Source organism: Pinus tabuliformis, chromosome 6 (genome assembly GCF_031772625.1).
Source record: "Pinus tabuliformis cultivar Carrire ecotype Pingquan chromosome 6, CPIR1, whole genome shotgun sequence".
NCBI lineage: Eukaryota > Viridiplantae > Streptophyta > Pinopsida > Pinales > Pinaceae > Pinus > Pinus tabuliformis.
In genome coordinates, this window is record NC_142292.1 from 130350566 (window position 1) to 130375900 (window position 25335).

The 25335-nt window shown below is 35.5% G+C and overlaps 1 protein-coding gene across 1 annotated transcript; it reads right to left on the reverse strand.

Moving 5' to 3' along the window:
* Nucleotides 1–23384: 23384 nt before the first annotated feature.
* Nucleotides 23385–24297, reverse strand: LOC149257702 (uncharacterized). The gene has a single exon (XM_089370091.1). It carries the CDS (start codon nt 24228–24230, stop codon nt 23538–23540), a length of 693 nt encoding a protein of 230 aa, XP_089226217.1. The 5' UTR covers nt 24231–24297; the 3' UTR covers nt 23385–23537.
* Between the last annotated feature and the right edge of the window lie 1038 nt (nt 24298–25335).

Here is a 25335-nt window from a genome sequence, read left to right on the forward strand (position 1 = left end):
AAATAAGACTGGGAAGAAGGGGTTTCAAGCGTTTGACCACTAGAGTGGCGATAATCTTGTAGATGACATTACACAAGGCAATGGGCCTAAACCCTTGAGGATCATAAGATTTAGCAAACTTAAGAATCAAAGTAATAAAAGTAGAGTTGAGACTTGGGCATACCTTCTGATTACATCTTGATTCCTCCACGACCTCAGGATTTCTTGCCCCATGAATGAACAGGTGGCTTGGTAGAACTCAGTAGTGAAACCATCTAGACCAGGGGCTTTATTCTTCTGTAATCCTTTTACTATCTCTTCTACTTCTTTTTTGGAGACAGCTCACATCAGGGCCATATTCTGGTCATTCGTTATCAGCTTGGGGATGTGCTGCATGATTCTTTGGATGGCTTCCATTCTGTTGTCAGAGTTCTCCGTGAGCAGATATTTGAAGTGGTTAACCAGAAGGCCTTCCATTTATTCATGTTGTATTTTGCATTGTCCTTATGCATCTTTAAGGGAGTAGATTCAGTTATGCACCATCGCTTTATGGAAGAATATCGTGTTTCGTTCTCCTTCCCTCAACCACTGAACTCGTGATTTTTTCTTCCACAGGATTTCCTCCTGTTGTCTTCTTTCCTCTATCTTGTTGATCAATAATCCTTCCTCCCGCACTAGGTCTTCTGACCTTCCCTCTTGTATCATTTTTTGTTGGACGACTGCCATATGCTTGCTGAGTTCAATTTGATCCTTGATAATATGTCTAAACTCCTCCTTATTCCACTTCCTGAGCTTCTTTTTTAATTCTTTTAGCTTCAGTTGGAAGGTATGCATCCTGTTCCTGCCCTGTTGAACACTTTGTGTCCACCATTCTTCAATTTTTTTTAGGAGACCAGGGTCTCTGAGCCAGAAAGATTCGAACCTAAAGGGCCTATTCTTGGGTCTATGTTTTAGATCCACTTCGAGGCAAATTGGCCAGTGGTCTGACCCCATACATCGAAGTATCGATGCTTATATGAAGATATCTTTTCTCATCAGATGTTCTGAGATTTGAAATCTATCTACGTGACATGAATTTGGTGAAACCCTCCTTATCTGTTATTCCAAATATGACTCCCATTTATTGTGGGTATATCTACTAGGCGTAAATTTGTAATGGTTTCATTGAAGGCTTCCATATCATCATCTGTTCTTCTCATTCCTCCCATTTTTTCCCCTGGGGTTGTGTTCATATTGAAGTCCCCCTATACTACCCATAAATCATCTGGGTATAAATCTCTCAGGTCACCCAACTTTTGTAGGAAGGCTCCTCTTTCTCCTAGAATATGAGGTCCATACACCGTTGTAAGCAGGACCCAATCACTAGATCCTAAATTCTAAAATTTTACTGTGAGAATTCATGGTATCCTTATCCAATCTTTGAACAAAACTTTTGCTAGATTCCAGAGAATTTCTAGTCCTCCTTCACTCCCATTTGCATCCTAGGCCATGACTTGGTATTCCAGCTTGAGGTGTTCCATTATTTCTTTTAAATTTCTTTCACTGATTTTGGTTTCCTGTATTATCATAATGCTTGGCTTTTCCTTTTTCTACCTCTCCTTAAGGTACCTCTGTTTGCCTCTACTATTGAGGCCTCTAATGTTCCAGGTTGTAATAATCATTTTAACAATTTTAGCGGCTGGTGGAAAACCTCCGACAATGGCACTACTCTTCCTGGGTTTACCAGCGATTCCCTGACCATTTGTATGGATTCATTCATTGTTCTCCTGCCTCTTTTTTTACCCCATTTTCCTTATGTTCCCGTCTCTTATCCTTGATTGGCTTGGGCCCCTAGATTTTCAGGTTGGCTTATTATCATTGATCCCTTCTTGTCTCTATAACATTGGAAGGTCTCTTTATAGAGTTTCTTCTCATCTTCCGGGATGAATCTTTCATCCAAATATCTCCATTCCTGTAATAGCTGCTTCATGACTTGTTCTTTTGCACTTAGGTCATCTTTCTGGTTGTCAATCTCCATTAGGGTTTCCACCATTTGCATGTTGTCCTCTGGTCCTTGCTCGATCTCAATCACCATTTCCTTCTTTTTTTTCCTTCTATTCCCTTGTCTTCTTGGCTTTCTTTTTCTAGTGAGATGTCACTCGTGTCCACACCCATGTCTTCTTCCTATAAGACCGAAAAGCAGTTTTGTGACCTTTGCTCCTTCTCTGCTTGGTTTTCTTTGTGATTCCCGAGTTGTCTCAGGGTTCTTTTCCTCCTTTGCACCTCTTTATACCCATCTCCATCCACTTTCGCCATCGATTCCCCATCCCTTTCATCCACCGAGTGATTGACTGTCTGGTTAAGGGGGCATGCCCAGAACAAGTGGCCATATTCATGGCATCTGTGGCATCGAAACGGGATGTGCTCATAGTCGATCGGTTGTGGCCATACCTCATCATGGTATTCCAGCTCTATGTAATCTGGAAGTGGTTCCATTATATTCATGTAGACACAAATTCAGACGTATGAGGTATATCGACCTTTCCTTGTTGAGTCTACTACCTTAACAAAGGTGCCGATCGAGTTTCCAATGCCTTCTAGTATCTCTGGATCCCAGAAGTCCATTGGCAAGCCAAATAGCCGAACCCGTATTAGAGTAGCTAGTAGTTTCTCCTGGAAATGGTTGTAGCATTCTTCCCAATGCCTGATGAAGAGGCCGACATTGTTAAAAAAGTATGGTCCGTCTTCAAAGATCCTCTCTTTGTCTTCCATATTTGAGAAGATCACTGTGAAGAAGCCTTTCATCCACAACTTGAGATCTGTGTGCCCTTTTTTCTGCCATCATTATTGGATCCATTTTATCATTTCTTTCTCGGTCGATCATGCCCCTATGAACTTGTAGATGAGGGCATGGTCTTTCATGTACCTTTGATACTCTTCCATCTTATTGTTCGGGATAACAAATCTGGGTTTTTATTGTAGCTCTTGGCAGACACCTTCCACCCAAACCTGCTTGCCATTTGGCTCCCAGCACCGGGATTCCAATACCTTTTCCACCATTCCCATATACGATGCCGTGTTGGCTTGATTCACCTGTTGAAACGTTCATATAGGAGGGGATCTCTCCCCCCCCATCCTACCGCTCATCACTATCTTAGCCGCGGTCGTAGTCAAGTTACAGGCCTTTGTTTAGTTTTGCTATAGCAGTTTTGTCAGGGAAAGGCCGTGGAACCCTGAAACCCTAACCTACTGTGCACCTAGCTCTCTCCACCATCAGAAATCTAAAATGACAAGTTAATTTGGTAGTAAATATTATGATTATAATTATATGTATATATTGGTATATTAATTAAAGTAATAACACATAATTAAAAAATACCTAATACATAATTAGAACAGTCAACCACATTAGTAGAACATAGTCAAATATGGGTACATTAACATTTGATCAACCTATGTTTATCTTATTTGGTAATAGCCAACCTTAATTCCCTCAAAACCCTCTTCAATCACTATAACATCAATTAATTAATTAAAATAATTAATTAAAACATCAAAAAATTACTTAAAGCATTATTTAAAATGTCAGTATTAATAAATTTATTAATTTCTTAATAATTAATTTATGAGTGTTAATTCATTTATTAAATATCAGTGTTAATAATTAATTAACACTAATAATTAATTAAATTTCAATGTTAACACATTATACCTGATATTTTAATTAATCTTTGAATTAATTAAAATATTTAAAAATGATTTAAAACATTAAAAAAGTACTTAAAACATTAATTAAATATTTAATAACATTAATTAAAACCTTTAAATATATATATTAATATTAATTAATAATACTATTAATTTATTAACATTGATATATTAATTAAAGCATTAATACATAATTAAAAGAAAAATTACTTAGGACATAATTATTATAGTCAATTACATTAGTCAAACATAGCCAAATATGACCACATTAAGATTTAGTCAACCTTATATTTACCACAATAATCAACCTTGTTCACTCAAAATAGTCCTTAGTTAATATAACATTAATTAATTAATTAATCAAAACATTAACATTGATAAGATTAATTGAAACATTAAAATGTTTAATAACATTAATTATAATATTAATCATATTAATTATATTATTGGATAATCTCGGAAATTTATAATATTAATAACATGGGCTTCTTTAAAAAAAGTAATATTAGTAATATTATTAATCACAATAAATTTTTGAAATTATTATCTTAATAACATTAATCATGGAGTTCTTTGAATCCAAGGCCTTGTCATCTACTCTATTCCAATCCATGATGTGGAAAAGGTTTTTGGATGACACTTGTATTGTCTAGTCTCATGGCAAATAAAAGTTGGAGTTGTTTTACCATCATCTTAATAATCAATCGAGTTCCATAAAGTTCACCATGGAAGTTGAGGTTGATGGCATCCTGCCTTTTCTTAACATTCTTATTTCAAAAAAGAATGACAGTTCTTTCTCTCATCAGGTTTTTCAGAAGAAAACTCACACAAATCAATATCTTCATGCTAATTCCCATCTTTTCCCTGCTAAAAAACTAGGTGTTCTCAACAACTTAGCCACTTGGGTGTTGCGAGTTTCAGATGAAAATCACCTTGAAGATGAAGAAACCCACCTCCTTAAGCTCTTTAATAAGAATGGTTATAACAAGTCTCAGGGTCTTAGAGCTTTTCTTAGTGTTGAAAGGGTCCTAAGAATAGGATCAATCCCAAGGATCGGTCTTTCGAAGTTCATCTTCCTTTTATTTAGGGGACCATGGATAAAATCACATGGATCTTGAAAAAACATAATATTCCTTCTTCTTTTAGACCCCTTAACACTATTCGGAGTCCTCTTCATTCGGTTAAGGACCCAGCTAACCCCAAGGATGGGAAGGGTGTTTACATTATCATGTGTTCCTATGGGGCTCCCTATATTGGTGAGATTGTTTGATCAATAAATGAAAGGATTTGTGAGCATGCTGTGGGTTATCAAGCATGGAAGGTCTCACTCCTTCGCTTTGGCAAAATATGCAAAAAATACCAATCATCACATATGCATAGAAGAGGCTAGGGTCATCGCTAGGATTGACCATTTTCATCATCGTAAATTTAGAGAGGCCTTAGAAATTGAAAAAATGTCCGTTAATCCGAATAGAGATGATGGTTGGAGTATCAGCAGTTGTTGGATCTCTGCTCTTTTCTTCCTAAAGTTTGTTTGTTTTTTGTTTTTTATCTTTTTATTTATTTTCTATATATATATATATATATATATATATATAGAGAGAGAGAGAGAGAGAGAGAGAGAGAGAGAGAGAGAGAGATATAATAATAATAATAATAATAATAAAATTTATTAATTGTAATTTAACAGTAATATTTATAATATTAGTATTATTATTACTATTTCTCAGTAATAGTATTTCTAATTATTTGGAAGAATAAAAATGTGTTAATACTATCTTAACAATATTGTTTATAACTATTTGTTAGAATATTAATTCTTATTAATAGTATTACATATAATAGTATATTTTTAGTTTAATAACTTTTATAAAATTGATTTTAATTGTTATATTAATAGAATTTAATTTAATAATATTATTAATAATTAAAATTATTTTTGGTTCACTTCCCCTTTCTTGGTCAAATCTTAATTATTAATTTCAATTTTTTAGTCAAACTAGCTGTTATTTTCTAACGGCTAGTTAGTTGCTCTCTTCATCTATTTATTTCATTGCCTAGATCTGATTCCTCATCTTGTCCTGAAGATGAACCACACTGGTTGGTTCGAAACGCATCGACGAGATTATCTCCTATGTGATTTTTACTGAAAGATATTGTTATAATTAATATGGATCACAGAAGTCTAAATTCAAACATTAATATTATTAATAACATTTAAATTTAACAACATTTAATTAATAATATTAATAACATTTATTATTACTATAAATAATATTAACATTAATATTAATAAATATTACTAACAACATTTAGTATTAATAATAATAATAAATAGATTTAATTTATTAATATTACTAATATTAATATTAATATCATTAACATTAATAACATTAAATATTAATTAGTTTTAATATTATTTATTAATATTAATTTTAGTATTATTATTAATATTAATATTTATAAATATTAATTTTAACATTAATTATTAATATTAATAACATTAAATAATCATGGTCCACCTTGGTCAAATGTTGCATTGTGACAAAGATTTTCTCAATATGAAAATCAACTATGTTCAATCATTGTCAATTATGGTCAATCATGGTCAACCATTGTCCAACATCACATTGTGACAAAAATTGTCTTAATATGAAAATCAACCATGGTCATCCATCCTTTACAATGGTCAGCCATGGTCAATAATCATGGTCATAGTGTGACAAAGACTATCTCTTCGTGCAACGTCGCATTATGACAATGATGGTCATTTATGGTCAACCATGGCCCAACTTCACATTGTGATAAAGATTGTATCGCTACAAAAATAAATCATGGTCAACCATAGTCCAACATCGCATTGTAACAAAGATTGTCTCAATATGAAAATCACTCATGGTCAACCATGGTCCAACGTCACATTGTGACAAAGATTGTGTCAATATGAAAATCAACCATGGTCAATGATGGTTAACCATGTTTATTTTAGGGTTTATATACCTTGTGTTTATAATATTAAACCCTTGGGTTTAATATTATTCCCTTGGGTTTATAATCCCTTGGGTTTTTAGTGTTAATCCCTTGTGTTTATTAGTCCCTTTGGTTTATAATATCAATCCCTTGGGTTTATTAATCTGAGGGTTCATATTTCTAAGGTATAATATTATTCATATGGTTTATAAAATTAATCCTAGGGTTTAATATAAATCCCTTGGGTTTATAATCATGGTCAACCATGGTCTAATGTCACATTGTGACAAAGATTGTCTCAATATGAAAATCAACCATGTTCAACAATTGTCAACCATGGTCAACCATCTTCAATCATGGTCAACCATGGTCAAATGTCGCATTGTGACAAAGATTGTCTCAAAATGAAAATCAATCATGGTCAATCATGGTCAACCATGGTCAATCATGGTTAATGATCATCAATAGCCATGGTCACATTGTGACAAAGATTGTCTCATGGTCCAATGTCACATTGTCACAACCATGGTCAACCATGGTTGAACGTCACATTGTGATGAAGATTGTCAATATTTAAATCATGGTCAACCATGGTCCAATGTCACATTGTGACAAATATTGTTTCAATATGAAAATAAATCATGGTCAACCATGGTCCAACATCGCATTGTGACAAATATTTTCTCAATATGAAAATCAACCATGTTTGTTTTAGGGTTTATAATATTTACCTTAGGGTTTATATACCTCGGGTTTACAACATTTATCCTCTTTTTTTATTAATGCCTTGTGTTTATAATATCAATCCCTTGGGTTTATTAATATAAGGGTTCATATTCCTAGGGTAGAATATTATGATAGGGTTTATATATTAATGCTAAGGTTTAATATAAATTCCTTGGGTTTATAATCCATTGGGTTTATAATATAAATTCTTAGGGTTTATAATATTAATCATAAGGTTTATATTCCTAGGGTTTAATATTAAGCCTAGGGTTTACAATATTAATCCCTTGGGTTTATGAGTTTTAGGGTTTATATTCCTAGGGTTTAATATTATTCCCTTGGGTTTAAAATTATTCCCTTAGGTTTATAATATTAATCCCTCGAGTTTAGAATTATTCCCCTGAGTCTATAATTCATTGAGTTTATAATATCAATCACTTAGGTTTATAAATTCCTAGGGTTTAATATTAAGCCCATGGTTTACAATATTAATCCCTTGGGTTTATTAGTTTTAGGAAATGGTCGAACATCGCATTGTGAGAAATATTGTCAATATTGAAATCAACCATGATCAACCATGGTCCAACATCACATTGTGACAAATATTATTTCAATATGAAAATCAATCATGGTCAACCATGGTCGCGCATCACATTGTGACAAATATTGTCTCAACCTGAAAATCAATCATGGTCAACCATGTTTGTTTTAGGGTTTATAATATTTATCTTAGGGTTTATATACGTTTGGTTTACAATATTAATACTTTGGATTTTCATTATTAATCATTTTTTTTAATTAATGCCTTATGTTTATAATATGAATCCCTTGGGTTTATTAATCTAAGAGTTCATATTCCTAGGGTAAAATGTTATGATAGAGTTTATATATTAATCCTAAGGTTTAATATAAATCCCTTGGGTTTATAATATTAATCATAGCGTTTATATTCCTAGGGTTTAATTTTAATCTTAGGTTTTACAATATTAATCCCTTAGGTTTACGTCATTTAGGGTTTAATATTAAGACTATGGTTTACAATATGAATCCCTTGGGTTTATAAACTATATAGTTTATATTCCCAGTGTTTAATACTATTTCATTGATTTTGAATTATTCATTTATGTTTATAATATTAATCCCTTGGGTTAAAAATTATTCCCTTAGGTTTATCATATTAATCCCTTGGGTTTAACATTATTCCCCTTAGCTTATAATCCATTGAGTTTGTAATATCAATCCCTTAGGTTTATAGATTCATTGGATTTATAGTATTAATCTCTTAGGCTTATAATATTAATCATAAGATTTATAATAATAATCTTAGGGTTTATATTCCTAGGATTTAATATTAATCGTAAGCTCTAATGTTATTCCCTTGGGTTTATAATCCCCTCAGTTTTTAATATTAAACCAAGGGATTTATTAATATCTTTGGTTTATAATATTGATCCCAGGGTTTATAATCTAAGGGTTTAATATTATTCTATGGTTTATAATATTAATCTTAAGGTTTGATATTAATCCCTTTAGTTAATAATCCCTTGGGTTTATAATATTAATCCCTTCAATTTATTAGTCTTAGTGTTTATGTTCCTAGGATTTAATATTAAACTTAATTTTTAATGTTATGTCAACCATGGTCCAACGTCACATTATGACAATGATTATTTCAATATGAAAATCAATCATGGTCAACCATGGTCCAGCATTGCATTGTGAAATATATTGTCTTAATATGAAAATCAATCATGGTCAAATATGTTTGCTTTAGGTTTTATAATATTTACCTTAAGGTTTATATACCTTGGGTTTACAATATTAATCCTTTGGGGTTTTGGTTTTTAGTATTAATCCCTTATTTATTATTGCCTTGGGTTTATAATATCAATCACTTGGGTTTATTAATTTGAGGGTTCATATTCTTATGGTATAATATTATGATAGGGTTTATATGCTAATCGTAAGTTTTAATATAATTCCCTTTGGTTTCTAATCCATTTGGTTTATAATATAAATTCTTTTGGTTTATAATATTGATCATAGGGTTTAATACTAAGCATAGGGTTTACAATATTAATCCCTTGGATATATTACTTTTAGGGTTTAATATTATTTTTTTTTGCTTAAGCAAGTGTCGGTCCTTCTAATTCATTAAGCCAAAATTAGTTTACAATAATTACACACGTCCTACCGACGCCGATGAAATAGGAAAAAAAATAAAAACAGCTAGCTCCCTAAGGTTAAATATCTGGCCTTACAAGGAAATGTCATAACTCCAAGACAACGAACCCTTTTAGTCTCCTAAATTTGGAGGGAAAAGAAAACCCGTGGAATCTTTCGCACCCCGGTCCATCTGTGCACCCAATCTGACAGCCAAAAAGGAGATCGTCCAACAAAGTTGATCGGTGTAAAAAATTCCCACCCCACAAAACAGAACAAACGATCATGACCGTTGATCCCCGCTACAAGATCCAACGGATGATAATGATTTCGCATCGACCAAGATGACCGAGCGATAGTGAGTGATGGAGGGCGGTATACGAAACCACCACCTTGCCACGTGTTGAATGTTGTATGGGATCGCTCCAAAATCGCAGAAACCAGTTTTCATTTGAAGGCGGTGCGATCAGGCAAAAACTGCCCAGGAAGCGGTTTACTTCCCAGAACCCAAAGTTCTGTGTTAACCTATTACTGGAAAAATTGGAGACATGTTCCACATTCATTTTGCCTTCGCCTAAACCTGGGACCTCCCTAATTGACCATCCAATAACCATCTGAAACCAGTGAAGCCCATTCCACTAATCCCTGGATTTTCCGTGCCCAACAGTGGTTTGTTCGCCCCAAAAAAAATGCTTGCCTAAGACCTTAGATGCATATAGAGGATAAACGCTTCGAGCTCGCCTCCATGGCTTTGTTTTTAAACACGACCCTGTCTTCATCCGCTTGCTCGAAACAAAGTGCTCTCAGTTTGCTCTGTCTCAGCTCCTGCCACTCCGTCGAAACCCTGTCTTCAGTGCAGCTGACACCTTGATTGGCAAGAAGATCCGCTAGCTTATTGGCCTGTCTTCGAACATGGTAGAAACTGACAGTGCGAAGACCTTGGAGATGACCCTGAATTATTTGGAAAACTCGGATGAGTTTCCAATGTTTGGAGACTTTCTCCGGAGCTGTTCCACTACTAATTCTTTTCATCGAGTTGATGGTAAATTCAAAGTCTGCTTCTATTATTACATTCGAGCAGTTGTTTTGACTCAGCAGTTCTAAGAAATTCTCCAAAGGCATTAGCTCAGCCATATTATTGGTGGCTTTACCCAAGTGACAGTGGAAGATGCAAATGATATTGCCCTCTTCATCCCTTAAGACTCCTCCATATCCAGCAGTTCCCGAGTTTCCTTTTGAAGCCCCATCAATGTTGTATTTCAAATATCCTTCCGGGGAGGATGCTATAAATCCTTCTCCGTGTCCTTTGAGATAACCTTTCTGACTAAGCCTTGAAGAGTGAGTCCCTGCATACCCAGCTACCTGAGGATTTTTGTATCAGTGTCTGAGGGAGGATTTTTAGGGTAGTTGTGAATAGAGGAACTCACTGTCTCCTTCAGCTGTTTCAGGATCAACTCCAGCAGTCGTTGTGGAGGATTCTTTTCATCCTTAAAAATCCTTTTGTTCCTTTCTTTCCAAACATTCCATATGATGAAGCTTGGTGTTAGGGCCCAAGCTGAATTGAGAAAATCATGATTCGAAAAATTTCTCCTCCAATTATTGAGGGTATTACTGATACTCCCTCTGTCCCTGTCGGTTTGTTGAAAGATAGTGGAAAATATGTCCCATAACCAGGAGGTAAACATGCAGCTATTGAGTATACGCTCAATTCTTTCCTTTTGAGCTTCATAGAACTGGCAACTTGAAGGCCCCAGAACCCCCCTTTTCCTGATATTATCCCAACTTAATATTATCTTATGATGCACCAACCACATGAAGAGTTTGATTTTCATCTACCCTTGGTGCCTCCATAAATTTTTCCATTTTTTGTCCCGAACCTGGGGGTCCCTCGCTTGGAGAATACCTTTAGCTTCCTTATGATTGAAGGTTTCCTCTTTGTTATTCCCCCATCTTAGTTGGTCTTGCCCCCCTGATACTAAGATCTTCCTTTGTTCCACCATTTTCATGAGTTCCTCTGCTTTTGTTTTCAGGGGAATGTTATTTCTGCAATCAATGTGTCTCCAGCTTCTCCATTTTTCTGTATGATGAGTTTGATCCCAGTAGTCCTTTACCTTAATTAATTCTTGGGTGTCTGTCTCCTGCTTAAGGTCAAGGAAGCCCTCTTTTAACAGAATTGGTTCTTGTTGCCACTTGTCTTCCCAGAAAAGAGCTTGATCACCTTCTCTGATTTCCCAGAAACTATTTTCTTGAACTAGACTTCTATTCTCCCAGGCTTTGTTCCAGATGTGTGAGCCCTTTATGATTCTTGACATTCTTATGAGATCACTATTTTTCTAGGAGCTAACATATTTTTCTTTCCATATATTTTCCCATTGGGCCTTTGGATTCTAAACCCAACGCCACCAAACTTTGGCCCCTAAAACGTTGCTGAGAATTTCTAGATCATCCAAGCCTAGCCCTCTTTGGTTCTTGTGTTTACAAATTTTATCCTAAGACACTAAGGCCCATTTTTTCCTATTATCCTCATTTCCCCAAAGAAAGTTTCTTTTAATATTTTTGAATTGCTATAAGACTCCTTTTGGAGCTAGGAGGGCTGATAGCATAAATAGAGGGATTACTTGTAGAACTGCTTTTGTAAGCACCAACCTGCCAGCAAGATTTAAAGATCTGCTGGTCCATTTACTGACCTTATCCTGCAACTTATTGATCAATGGTTCCCAAATGCTCTTGAGCATTGGTTTAGCAATGAGAGGGACCCCCAAATATTTAGATGGCAGAAAATCCCTTTGAAAACCTAGAATTCTGGAGATATTTTTCTGAATTGCAATATTGGTATTGAAGAAAAAGATTTTTGATTTGGAGAGATTAACTTCCATACCTGAAGCCAAAGCAAAGAGATTCAGGATTTTTTTGTAGGCTGAAGCTTCTTTGACTGTAGGAATTCCCTGTAACATGGTGTCATCTACAAATTGTTGGTGAGTTAGGGCCTGACCATTATCAGTTAGTTGCAGGCCCTTGATCTTTCCTGTAACTTTGGCATGCTTGATAGACCGTCCTAGTCCTTCCATCATGAGGATGAAGAGAAAGGGAGAGAGCGGGTCTCCCTGTCTGAGTCCTCTTGAAGGATTAAAAATCTTAGAGGGAGAGCCATTTACTAAAATTGAAAAGCTGGGAGAAGTCACCAGAGCCATTACCCATCTGACCCAGTTATGATCAAATCCAAAAGCAATAAGAATTCTTTTGATATAGAGCCAGTTCACTTTATCATAAGCTTTGGCTATATCCAATTGCATAATCATGCCCACTTGCTTCTTGCTTGATAAAGAGTGAACTTACTTCTTGAGCTTGAATGATGTTGTCAAGAATTTGTTTGCCTTCCACATAACCGGATTGTTCCCATGAAGCTAGAACAGGGAGTAGAGGTTTGAGTCTGTTGGACACTATCTTGGATATTATCTTGTAAACCACATTGGATAAAGCTATGGGTCTATACTTCTTTGGTGTTTGAGCGTTATCCTGTTTAGGTATCAGGGTGATGAAGGAGGTATTGAGTGCTTTCAGGATGGTTCTATTCACCCTAGAATCCTCCACAACCTGCAAAATATCTTGTCTAATTATATTCCAACAAGCTTTAAAAAAATCCACATTGAAACCATCCGGGCATGGTGCTTTGCCATTCCGCATATCTTTGAGGACTTCACTAATCTCCTCTTCTGTTACTGGCCTGTTAAGGTTGAAATTATCCTCTCTAGAAACTAGCTTCAATATATGACAGGTTACCTCCCTGATGAAATGCTCTCTGTCTAAACTGTTTTCCTTAGTTATACCTTGGAAGTCCTGGACTAACATCGCTTCTATGGCCTCCTGAGTTTTCTGAAGCTCCCCCTCCTCATTCTTTATCGAAGAGATTCTATTGTAAGCTCTATTGGAAATAGTGGATTTGTGAAAGAAATTTGTGTTACGTTCTCCTTCTTTTAGCCATTGAACTCTTGAATTTTGTCTCCAAAAAATTTCCTCTTGTTTACATAGATTTTCCCAATCTTGATCATGCTTCTCAACTTTCTCACTTTTGAATTTATCAAAGCCTTCCGTGATTAGAGCTTGGTTGAGAACCTACATTTTGTTTTCAATGGATTTTTTTTCCTTAAAAATATTACCAAAATCCTTCTTGTTCCACTCTTTGAGTCGGAGCTTGGTGTGCTTAAGTCTTTTATGAAGTAGGAACATGCTTGTCCCCTCGATCTGCAAATCTTCTGACCACCATTTTTCAACATTGCTTATGAAATCTGTGTGGGTCAGCTAGATGTTTTCAAATCTAAAAGGTCTGTTCCTCGGAATACCAATGCCCTTGATCTCCAATTGAACCGACCAGTGATCTGAGCCTCCAAATGGAAGAAATCTCGCTATAACTTCCTGATCTGTTAGCATAAGATCCTCTGAGATAATAAATTTGTCTAACTTGGATGCTACGTGGGCTTCTCCTCCTCTTTTGTTGTTCCAAGTAAGGAGGCCCTTATTCATGTCTGTATCTACTAGTTTCATATTGTCTATAAAGGTTCGAAACTCTAAAGAGTCTTTGCTAAGAGTTCTGGTTCCCCCTTTTTTTCTCTAAAAGCGACTTGATCATGTTGAAGTCCCCTCCAATGATCTAGGGAATTCCTGTGTGTCTCTCCCTGAGGTCCATAAGAGAATCTAGGAACTTGAGTTTATCATCCATTCTTTGAGGGCCATACACATTCGTGACTAGATAGGTATTCCTCTCTCCTACAGGTTGAATAACTACTGATAAATAATTCCTTGATGCCTCCGCATATATTATGTCAATTTTCAGGGGATTCCAAAGGGTGAGAATGCCCCCCACTGTGTGCTCTGCTTTGACTTCTAAAAACTCAAATCTACTAAGCCATTTGCTATGAATTTGTCTTAATTTCTGAATGGAACACTTCGTTTCTTGGATGAAGATAATATCTGGCATTGCTTGTTTCATTCTATGACTAAGAAATCTTTGTTTTCTTATACTTCCTAGGCCCCTGATATTCTAAGATGTGAACTTCATAATTAAATATTTGTAAAGGAATAGTTGGCTATGTCTTTCATCTTACCTGAGTTTATCATTAGCTTTCCACACTCCATCAAGAGTTCATTCTGCTTTTTTCTACCTCTTTTCTTTCCTGGGTTTCTAGTAGCTAGACCAGGAGTTGTTTTCATCGTTTTCACACCTCTGTTGTCCTGCTTGTTAATTTTTTTCCATTTCTCCACACCTCTGGCCTGAGCTTTCCATAAGAATAGTTGTTGTATTTTGTTGAGCTCTTCTTGAGGCAACGAGTCTACCCCTCCCGTGGTTCCCTGAATCAAGAACCCTTCTAGATCTAGATGTTCTTTATCAAGAATTTCTTGAAGTTCACGATCCTCCTGCTCCATTTCACTCTGGGTCATTTCCTGATCCATCTCCAGTTCTGTATCACTAATCATGGTTTCTTTCTAAAAATCAATATCCTCCATTTGTTCACCCTTTTCTTCTACCTCCTTTTCCTCATGACTTCCTCCCATTACTTGATCTTCTTTTGTGGTCTCTTCTTCTTCTTCCAGAACGTGGAATTTGTTCTGACTGACCTGTTGCCCTTCATTTTGATGTAACTTTGTCCCTCTCTTGCCGCTTTTTCCTCTATTAATCACTTTGTGAAAGCTGTCTGTGTCCTTCATTGTGCTAGCTTTGCTTTTGTTTACTGCTTTACTAAGAGGGCAGTCTCTGATTAGATGCCCATGTTCATGACATCTGCAGCATCTGAATGGAATATGCTCATAGTCTATTGTTTGTATCCATTCTTCATCAAAAATTTCCAAGATCACCTCATCCAGAAGAGCTCTTGAGAGGTCCATTTCCATACAAATCCTAGTGAAGGACGTATATTTTCCCCTTCTGGTAGCTTCAGAAGCTTTAAAAAAACGCCCTAATTTATTGCCTATGGTAGCTAGCGATTCAGTTTACCAATAATCAAGAGGTAGAGAGTAGAGCCTTACCCATACCGGTACCGAGGTGAAAGTCTCCCATTCTGGGACAAAATTCATCATCCAAGGCTGCATATAGAGGCCTGTTGCTATTCAAAAAGTAGGGCCCTCCTTCAAACACTCTATCTTTGTCTTCAATATTTGTAAACACCACCGTGAAGAAACCCTTTGACCCAAGATGTAGGTCTATGCTCCCTTTAGGTTTCCAGTGGTATTTGATCCATGTCTGTAAAGCTTTTTCAGTGGGCCATACTCCCATGAACTTACAGATGATAGCATAAGTCCTCATGTGATCTCTGTGTGCCTGCAGAGCTGGATCATTTAAGACTACTCTGGGTGTGAACTCAGCTTTGGGTTTGCAGGGTCCCTTTTGTTTTTTATCTTGAGATCCCTGTTTTTTGTCTTCTTCCTCCTTGTCTTTAGTATTGACATTTTCCTTATTTTTGGTTCCTGCTGTCTCTTCTTCCACATTCCTTTTCCCTTTCGCAGCAGTACCTCTGTCATTCTCAAGAGGTTTCTTGCCTCTACTTGCTACTGCCTCCTTGTAGGAGGGAGTGGGGCTCCCTCCTCTGCAGCTCTCCATGAAGATAAACCTCTGAAACCCTAGTTTATCGCCTTGCATTTCGTGCTCTCCATATCCCTCCTTTTAGGGTTTAATATTCATCCTAGGGTTTAATATTAATTCTAGGGTTTAATATTATTCCCCTAGGTTTAAAATTATTCCCTTGCGTTTATAATATTAATCCCTTGGGTTTAAAATTATTCGCTTAGGTTTATAATATTAATCCCTTATATTTATAATGTTAATCCCTTAGGTTTATAATCCCGTGGGTTTATAATATTGATCCCTTGGTTTTATTAAGTCTAGGGTTTATGTTCCTAGGATTTAATATTAATCCTAAGGTTTAATGTTATTCCCTTGTGTTAAAATTCGTTGTGTTTTTTATATTAATGTCTTGTGTTTATAAGATCAATCCCTTGGGTTTATTAATCTAAGGGTTCATATTCCTAGGGTAGAATATTATGATAGGGTTATATATTAATCCTAAGATTTAATATAAATCCCTTGGGTTTATAATCCATTGGGTTTATAATATAAATTCGTAGGGTTTATAATATTATTCATACAGTTTATATTCCTATGTTTTAATATTAAGCCTAGGGTTTAAAATATTAATCCATTGGGTTTATGAGTTTTAGGGTTTATATTCCTAGGGTTTAATATTATTCCCTTGGGTTTAAAATTATTCCCTTAGATTTATAATATGAATCCCGTGGGTTTAAAATTATTCCCCCGACTTATAATCCATTGAGTTTATAATATTAATCCCTTAGGTTTATAAATTCCTAGGGTTTACAATATTAATCCCTTGGGTTTATTAGTTTTAGGCTCTATATTCCTAGGGTTTAATATTAATCTTATGCTCTAACGTTACTCTCTTGGGGTTTTAATATTAATCTAATGGGTTTATTAATATCTTAGGTTTATAATATTGATCCTCGGGTTTCTAATATTAGTCATAGGTCTTATATTCTAAGGGTTTAATATTAAGTCTGTGGTATATAATATTAATCTTAGGGTTTAATATTAATCCCTTTAGTTTATAATCCCTTGGGTTTGTAATATTAATCCCTCCGGGTTATTAATCTTATTGTTTATGTTTCTAGGATTTAATATTAAACCTAAGGTTTAATGTTATGTCGACCATGGCCCAACATCACATTGTGACAAAGATTGTCAATATTAAAACCAAACATGGTCCAACGTGACATTCTCACAATGATTCTTTCAATATGAAAATCAATCATGGTCAACCATGGTGCAACATTGCGTTGTGACAAATATTGTCTCTATATGAAAATCAATCATGATCAACCATGTTGTTTTATCGTTTATAATATATACCTTAACGTTTATATATTGTTTGTTTACAATATTAATCCTTTTGGCTTTCGGGTTTTAGTGTTAATCCCTTGTTTTTATTAGTGCCTTGGGTTTATAAAATCAATCCCTTAGGTTTATTAATCTAAGGGATCATATTCTTATGGTATAATATTATAATAGGGTTTATATATTAATCCTAAGGTTTAATATAAATCCCTTGGGTTTATAATCCATTGGGTTTATAATATAAATTCTTTGGGTTTATAATATTAATCATAGGGTTTAATATTAAGCCTAGGGTTTACAATATTAATCCCTTGGGTATATTAGTTTTAGGGTTTATATTTCTAGGGTTTAATATTCATCCTAGGGTTTAATATTATTCCCTTGGGTTTAAAATGATTCCCTTGGGTTTATAATATTAATCCCCTAGGTTTATAAATTCCTTGGATTTATAGTATTAATCTCTTGGGTTTATAATATTAATCCCAAGGTTTATAATATTAATCTTAGGGTCTATATTCCCAAGGTTTAATATTAATCCTAAACTCTAATGTTATTCCCTTGGGTTTATAATATTAATAATTAGTTGGGGTTACTAATCCCTTGAGTTTATATTGTTAATCCCTTCGGTTTATTGATTGTTTGTGTTAATAATCCACAAAGTTTATAATATTAATCCATTGAGTTTTTAATATGTTTGATTTTTAATATGAATAATCCCTTGGGTTTATTAATCTCTTTGGTTTATAATATTCATCATTAGGTTTATAGTATCAATCCATTTGGTTTATAATATTTATCCCTTTTACAAATAATAATTATAATAATTATTCATAATAAATATCTAATAATTATTGATAATTAATAATTAATAATAATTATTAATTATTAATATTAATTTTAGATTATTAACTTTTAATATTAATATTTCTATTATTTTGAATTATTAATTATAAATATTTATATTTATATTATATTTATATTTAGGTGATTAATACCAACGTCATATTATCACATTTATAAAATTAATTCTTTGGATTTATAATAGTAGGGTTTATAATACTAATATTGTGTCTAACATTGGGTTTATAATCTTGGGTCTATAATATTAATTCCTTGCGTTTATTTCCCCTCGGATTTATAATATTAATCTTTCGAGTTTATAATATTGGGGTTTTTAATATTCAATTTATAATATCACATTTAGTGTAAGTATTTGAAATGTTGGATTTCTAATATTGTGGTTTATAATATTGGATTTTATAATTTTAGGGTTTATAATATTAATATGATGGGTTTACTAATCCTAAAGGGATATAATATTTATCCCTTGGGTTTATAATATTAACCCTTTCTGTCTATTATTCTCAAGTGTTTATAATATTAATCCTTTGGATTTATTGTTATTAATTTTAAGGTTTAATATTCTCTTAAGGCTTATAATAGTAGGGTTTATATATTAATCAATTGGATTCCCAATATTAATCTCTAAGGTTTATAATCATAAGATTTATAATTCTAGGGTTTATAATATTAATCCTAGGGTTTTTAATCTCTTCGATTTATAATGTTAATGCTAGGGTTTATAATCATTTTTGTTTACAATACAAATCTTAGGGATTAGGTTTATAATATTAATCCCTTGAGTTTATAATATTATTGGACACTTCGATTTATTGATCTCTATTAATATAGCTAATATTATTATATAATATATTATTTATATATGGGTGGATATTATTAATATTCTGATTATAATATAAGTATATATAAAAGATATTGATAGTTATATTAATATCTTAATAAATGTATATTAATCATTAAGATAATGGTGAGAAATAAATAAGTATTATTAGTAATAAATGTATACTATTATTACTCGGATGCAGGTGACCACTGAGGTATTTAATGGAGATTTGACGGAATGGCGGCATTTGAACCAGACAGATGGTGGCCAGCGCACCATCCCAAGTCCACCTGAATCGAGCGTAGGCCCGCCTGGATGCTGCATTTAATGGCCGCTCAGGCCGAGACCCGGACACAGTTTGCCTTGACATGGAGCCCTTCAACCCCTCAGTCTTCCCTCCTTCCCTCAGCATTTTCCCGCCCCTTGCTGGAAATTCCTGCAGTAGAACTGTTACCGGAAGACGTTGCTGGCTTCTATGCTATATCGACCTTGGAAATGGGCATCATTATTCCCATTCCAGGCATTGCCCTCTGAATCCTGCCCAGTCGCCCTCTGTTCATACTCTGCTATCCTTCCCGGCTTTCTCTCCTGCTGAATTCCAGTCCCACCACACTGATATGGTCTGTCACCGAATGAGGAGCCGTAGAGGTGGTACCCGCAGTAGCTGTTCTCGCCCAAAAGTAGCGTAGAGCTCGGAACCTACCTCTCCACATCCTCCCCATGAAAATTCTCCCCCTCCCAACTCGCCTCACAGACATTTTCCTCAAACTCGCAGTGGTCGGGGTCGTGTGCAGGCTTCATTTGATGAGCACAGAGATTTCAGGCTTCATACAGCCACTTTTCCTCTGCACCCCAGTTCGGTCCCTCACTCGACTCAATTCAGGTTCCAGAGCAACTTGAACAGGCCTATCATCACTGCCAATGTTACCATTGTCTTCTCGGAGGAAAATGAGTAGCAGAACGCTCCTGTGAGAAACTCTAAAATGCAGCTTCATGAGGAATGCAATCAGGGAATTGGTCATGAATCTGGGCTACTCCCGACGGAAGAAGGCAAGGGAATTCAGCGTGGCAGACTACATGCAGGAGGAGGACACGTTGGAGACATTCGGAAACAAGGTGGCAGCTTAGTTGATGCTTCTATTCTGATGGCTATGACCGGCAGTTCTAACAGCACTCTTCCTGCGAGGGAGCCACCAAGTGGCGTGGAGGAAGGCAGCGTGGTGGAGGCGGACAAGGCTTGGTATCAGTATGCTTGTCGCGTTGTCGAGGAGAGTCCTGACCAAGATGAACCCAAGTGAAGCCATGTGGCATCCGCTGCCACCGATGTGCCAACTCAGGTCCCTACTGCTGACTGGTGTGGTCCAGTCACTTGATGTTTTTTATTTTTGTCTAAACGATAGGCAGCTTTGTCATAATTTCAGTTGTCTCATGTTGTGTTGTGTCAAAACTTCTTCTGGTTTCTTTGGTGTTGGGTCCAGGTCATTTGTATGGTTTTTTGCTATGGCAAACTGGTTTCCCCAAATATGGGGCAGTTTCGATTCTCCTGATGAACTTCGTTGATAATGGCTAAGGTTGTGGCCTCATTGTAATTATATTTTTTGTTTCTTTTAATAGAATTAGCCTTGCACAATAAATATAAATATATATATATATATATATATATATATATATATATATATATATATATATATATATATATATATATAGGTATAGATATAGATATATGTGGGGATGGGGTTGTTATTATTTATATAGTTAATAATAAGTACAAATAGTCATTCTTTAACATTCACATTAACCCTATAGATCTAATAATTATTAATGTGATTGATAAATGCTTATCCCCGTATATCAACCACATTTACTAATGTGGTTATATATGTGCTTCATATATACTTATTAGCCTATATCAACCACATTAATAAATATGATTCTATTAATTTAACTTCTGTCAACCTCATACGCTGACTTCTTTACAAATGTGACTAAGGTGGCTAACTCGACACTGAGTTTTGATCACGGCTCATGCTGGCGGTAGATCTGCGCAGTAGCGACGGTGGGAGCTGGTCTTTATGGCGACAAAAAACGATGGTTTACGACCTTAGGACTATGACCCTCTGTTTAAAAAAATGATAGCTACGACTCAACTGCAACCACTCTCCACAACACCTTCTTAATATGGCAGGTGGTTGCTAGTGGTCATTCACAAACAACGATGGAAGAAAATACTTTCAAATCTCTATTACTCAGACAAGGCGACTCTGCAAGTTGAGACTATAGACTCTAGCTCCTTAAATTGTCTAGTTCTTCCTAGGTTTTGATACTAATTCGATGGAAAGGAAAAGGGAGGAAAATACAAATTCACACAAACAAACAATGTGAATTGTTGCTATTTTATTAATGATTCAAATAAATTTGAATGGATTATAATGAATTCATCATGGGGTATTTAACCTTTTTCAACTAGCCATTTACTGAAAATAACTTCAGCATGAAAACACATTATATTTAACTTTACCAAATATAAGAATCAACTCGAACTAACTCACTCGAACTAACTCACGCTTTAAATTTAGATCACTGTGCATGCCAAAGTAATTACAATTTCCAACGCCTATGGTGAACCGCTCGCTCACGACAACTACGGCTTCGCAGCAACTATGACCGATGATAGAGGCCCCTTCCGGCTTTTTCTCTCACTATCATTGTAGGTCTGCTACCCATCTAAAAAATGGATAAAGGTGGAAACACAAATTAACACGCTTAAAAGCGTAAGTGCTTCTCAATGTTTCATTCGATTTCTCAAAAATACATGATCATACAAACATGAAACTGCTCAGAATAACTATGCTAATTTTAACGCTCACATATATAACATACTTATGATTGAAACATCACTCACACTTAAGTGATAAGTAATTTAAATTTTCTAAAATTAACTCAAACTAATAACTAACTAGACTTGATAACTTTAACTAACCTCAATGACTTCAATTAACGAGCAAGATTATTCTCTAACCGCTCTGTGAATCTGACCACCCTTCTCCATGGTCACTGTCCATCGACACCATTGTTAGATGAAATACTTTCCTTAGAATTTGAGTCCTACGTCAAAAAATCATGAATCATGGATAGAAATGAATTTTGTAGAACCTGTATAATGACCGAATGCCATATTTTTCAACGAAAACAGAAGTGACCTGCATTCTAACACCTTGGTTTCGAAATTTAAAATCGAAATCTTCAATCATGAATAAATACTGCTTTATTATCCACTAATCTAATGTTGTTACAGATAACTTGATTCGAAAGATAGAGTTCAATGCTATACGTAACTTATCGATGCATCTTGAACATTTTGACCATATTTGCGTATTCCCGATATATGCAGATAGCTTAATCAAAACCATGCTTGTCCTTTTGACCATTTGAAATAGATCTTCCCCATCGAGGAAAAGAACATATTGAAATGTATGTGTAAGTGAAAATCCATATTTTAAAATTGTTCATAATAAAATAGCCGTAAGCCTAAACTTATCAAAGAGCCACAAGTTTTATCTGACATGAAAGGAATATTTGACAATAAGTTCTCATCTGCCTATTTATATTGGTTCTTTCATATCTCGTTACAGTTGGCTATGTGTTTTATTTTCTTGCACGACTAGCTGCATGTTACGTTGCGCCTGGCGCAGCGGGTAATTTCTGTTTAAAGCTCCAGTTACTGACAGATTTGCCCACCTTATTTAGTCAATCATGACTGTCGTTAACTTTGGCTCATACTTATTAAGTGTAAAAAGCCTACAATCAAAGCAAAAGTAATCCCCTAACTTCTTAAAACTCTGTGAATCAGCTTGGTTGTAACCATAAAATGATCCCAGGGGCCCACGTTGCCGATCCGCACCTCTATTATATGGATTATATTTTAAACCCTCCCTAACTATTTTACGATGTCAAAAATTAATTTAAGCGGACTTGAACATAAAAATATTTGATGTGATGATCATTAAAAATAAGAAAGCTTCTTGACAGTCAAATCGCATGCGATAACCAAAAAAAATATTTGGAATATAAATCTCCAGTATTCCAAATATAGCGATTTGATAATTTTGGCAGTTTTAATATTTGAGACCTACTTTCGCGTCTTCAGCCAGGAAAGATAATACATAGGTCCTTTAATTTACATATTTATGAGAAATACAAAATTTAAATTTTAGATGTAATTATATTGATCATATGTCGATATCAATTACATTACACTATGGAAAATATAATATTTTACAATTTGAGGTGCAAGTCCTTTATTTCTTATTTCACCACAATCTTGCAATGTGTACTCGCAGAGGATAATGGAAATACATTTTCACAAAATTGTTGGATTATTACCAATTCAATCTCAGTTATACTTTTTCACAATCATAATGAATACCTTCAGCTTCTGCTCCAACTAACTGAGCTCCCCCGATCACATGCCGCCCACTCCTCGGCCGTTTCACCTCTCCCTCTCTTCCTTTTGTTCCTCATGTGAGCTACGGCCGATCCGTTCTCTGAAATGGAAGCGAAAGCAAGGGGGAAATTAAGGACGGCCTTGGCTCCGCGGATTCTGAAGGCGGCCCGGTCATATGCGAGTGCGGCCTCCTCGGCGGTGACGAAAGTGCCGAGCCAAACCCTGGCCCCCTTCTTGGCGGGGTCCCTGATTTCAGCTGCGAATTTACCCCATGGCCGCTTCCTCACTCCTCTGTAGTGAATTCCATTGTTCTTTTCCACACTCTGTTCCTCCCGTGGCTGTGGCTTCACATTTATATTTACCGCCTCTGTTCTTCTTGTGACTGTGGATACAGAAGTAGAAGCAGAAGAGAATCGTGAACTCTCATTGTCTTCTGATGGTGATCTGCTGCCGCTGTTTTGGCATGAGCCACTTGCTGTGGCGGTGGCAGTGCCAAGGAGATATTCCCAGCTGACTCTGGGGGAAGATACTGAAGACGATGAAGAGGATGGATCATTTCCTCCTGGGTGATACAGATGCATAATATCCATTTCGTCCTCCACCTCCAGCAAATGGTGGCGAATCAACTCCAACATGTTCATGTTCATGCTTAGGCTCTGCCCTCCTGTAATCTCCATCGGGGTCTCTTGGCATCAAAATAACAAATTTCCGTTTCAATTAGATTGTGCAGTGAGTGGAGAACGTAAAGCCTCTTTGGCCGCTTTCCGGTTGTGAAGGGATGGAGAAGTATATATAGCAATCTTTTTCCCATCTCTTATTTGTGGTCTGTCAATTGCACCTGCCCGCCCGTACTTTCGTGGCACGTTCATGTTTAAAATATAATAAACAAATTCGACTTTGGACTCGCCATCGCCGCCGTCATCCTGGGAACGCCATCGGTCTTCATTGACTGTTTCTTGGTATTGTTTGGCAATAAGATTAAACGTGGGAAAGAACCATGCCACATCACACACGTGCATAAGGTGGACATCAAAGTTCAACCAGCGAAAAAAATAATGCTCTAACTGTTTTGGGCTTTTCTATTTTTGGTGGATTTATATTAAATGTTTGTATCGATTAAATAACTTTAAAGGTTTTATGATTTTTTATTTAAAATTATATAATAAAAAAATGTATGAATCCTAAATTTTGTTGGGAATTTCTTATAATTCGATAACAAAAACGAACAGAGAATAATGCTCTGTTTTTTTAACACAGAGAAACTAAAATTTAACTTGGGGAGGACAGAGTTTCACACACACAAAAGACTTGTATTCATTAACAAGGCTAACTGTTACAAAAAATTCTAGGCCAAGCAGATTCATCAAAGCGCAAAGCTTGGTTCATAATTTATTTTCTGCCGCCAACACTAGATGCAGAGCATTTCAATGTGCTTTTGGTGAAAGGGCAAAAAGGCAACGCATCGTGGCCTCCATAAAGGTTTTTTTTGGTTTCAGAAACAAAAAAAAAGACGAGAGTGTTGAAGTTTTTGAAAATGAAATCAGGGCAAGTGTGACAGTGACTACGCGTCCCTCAAAATCATGCAAATACAATGTCAACAAATAGAGAAAGGAAAGGGCGTGGAGTAGACAACATCCGGTTGAAGTGGCTGCCTGACGATCCAATGTCGAACCTGGGAAAAAGAGATTACAACAAGACTGCTTCAGAGGCAGTTCTAAACTTCACTTTGTCTCTCCTGAAAAAATATAGCATGGAGATGTCTGCGGTGGCGTACAAGGACTG

Coding starts and splice junctions, on each gene's coding strand:
- LOC149257702 (XM_089370091.1), bottom strand. CDS start 24,230: ATGGAGATTACAGGAGGGCAGAGCCTAAGCATGAACATGAACATGTTG.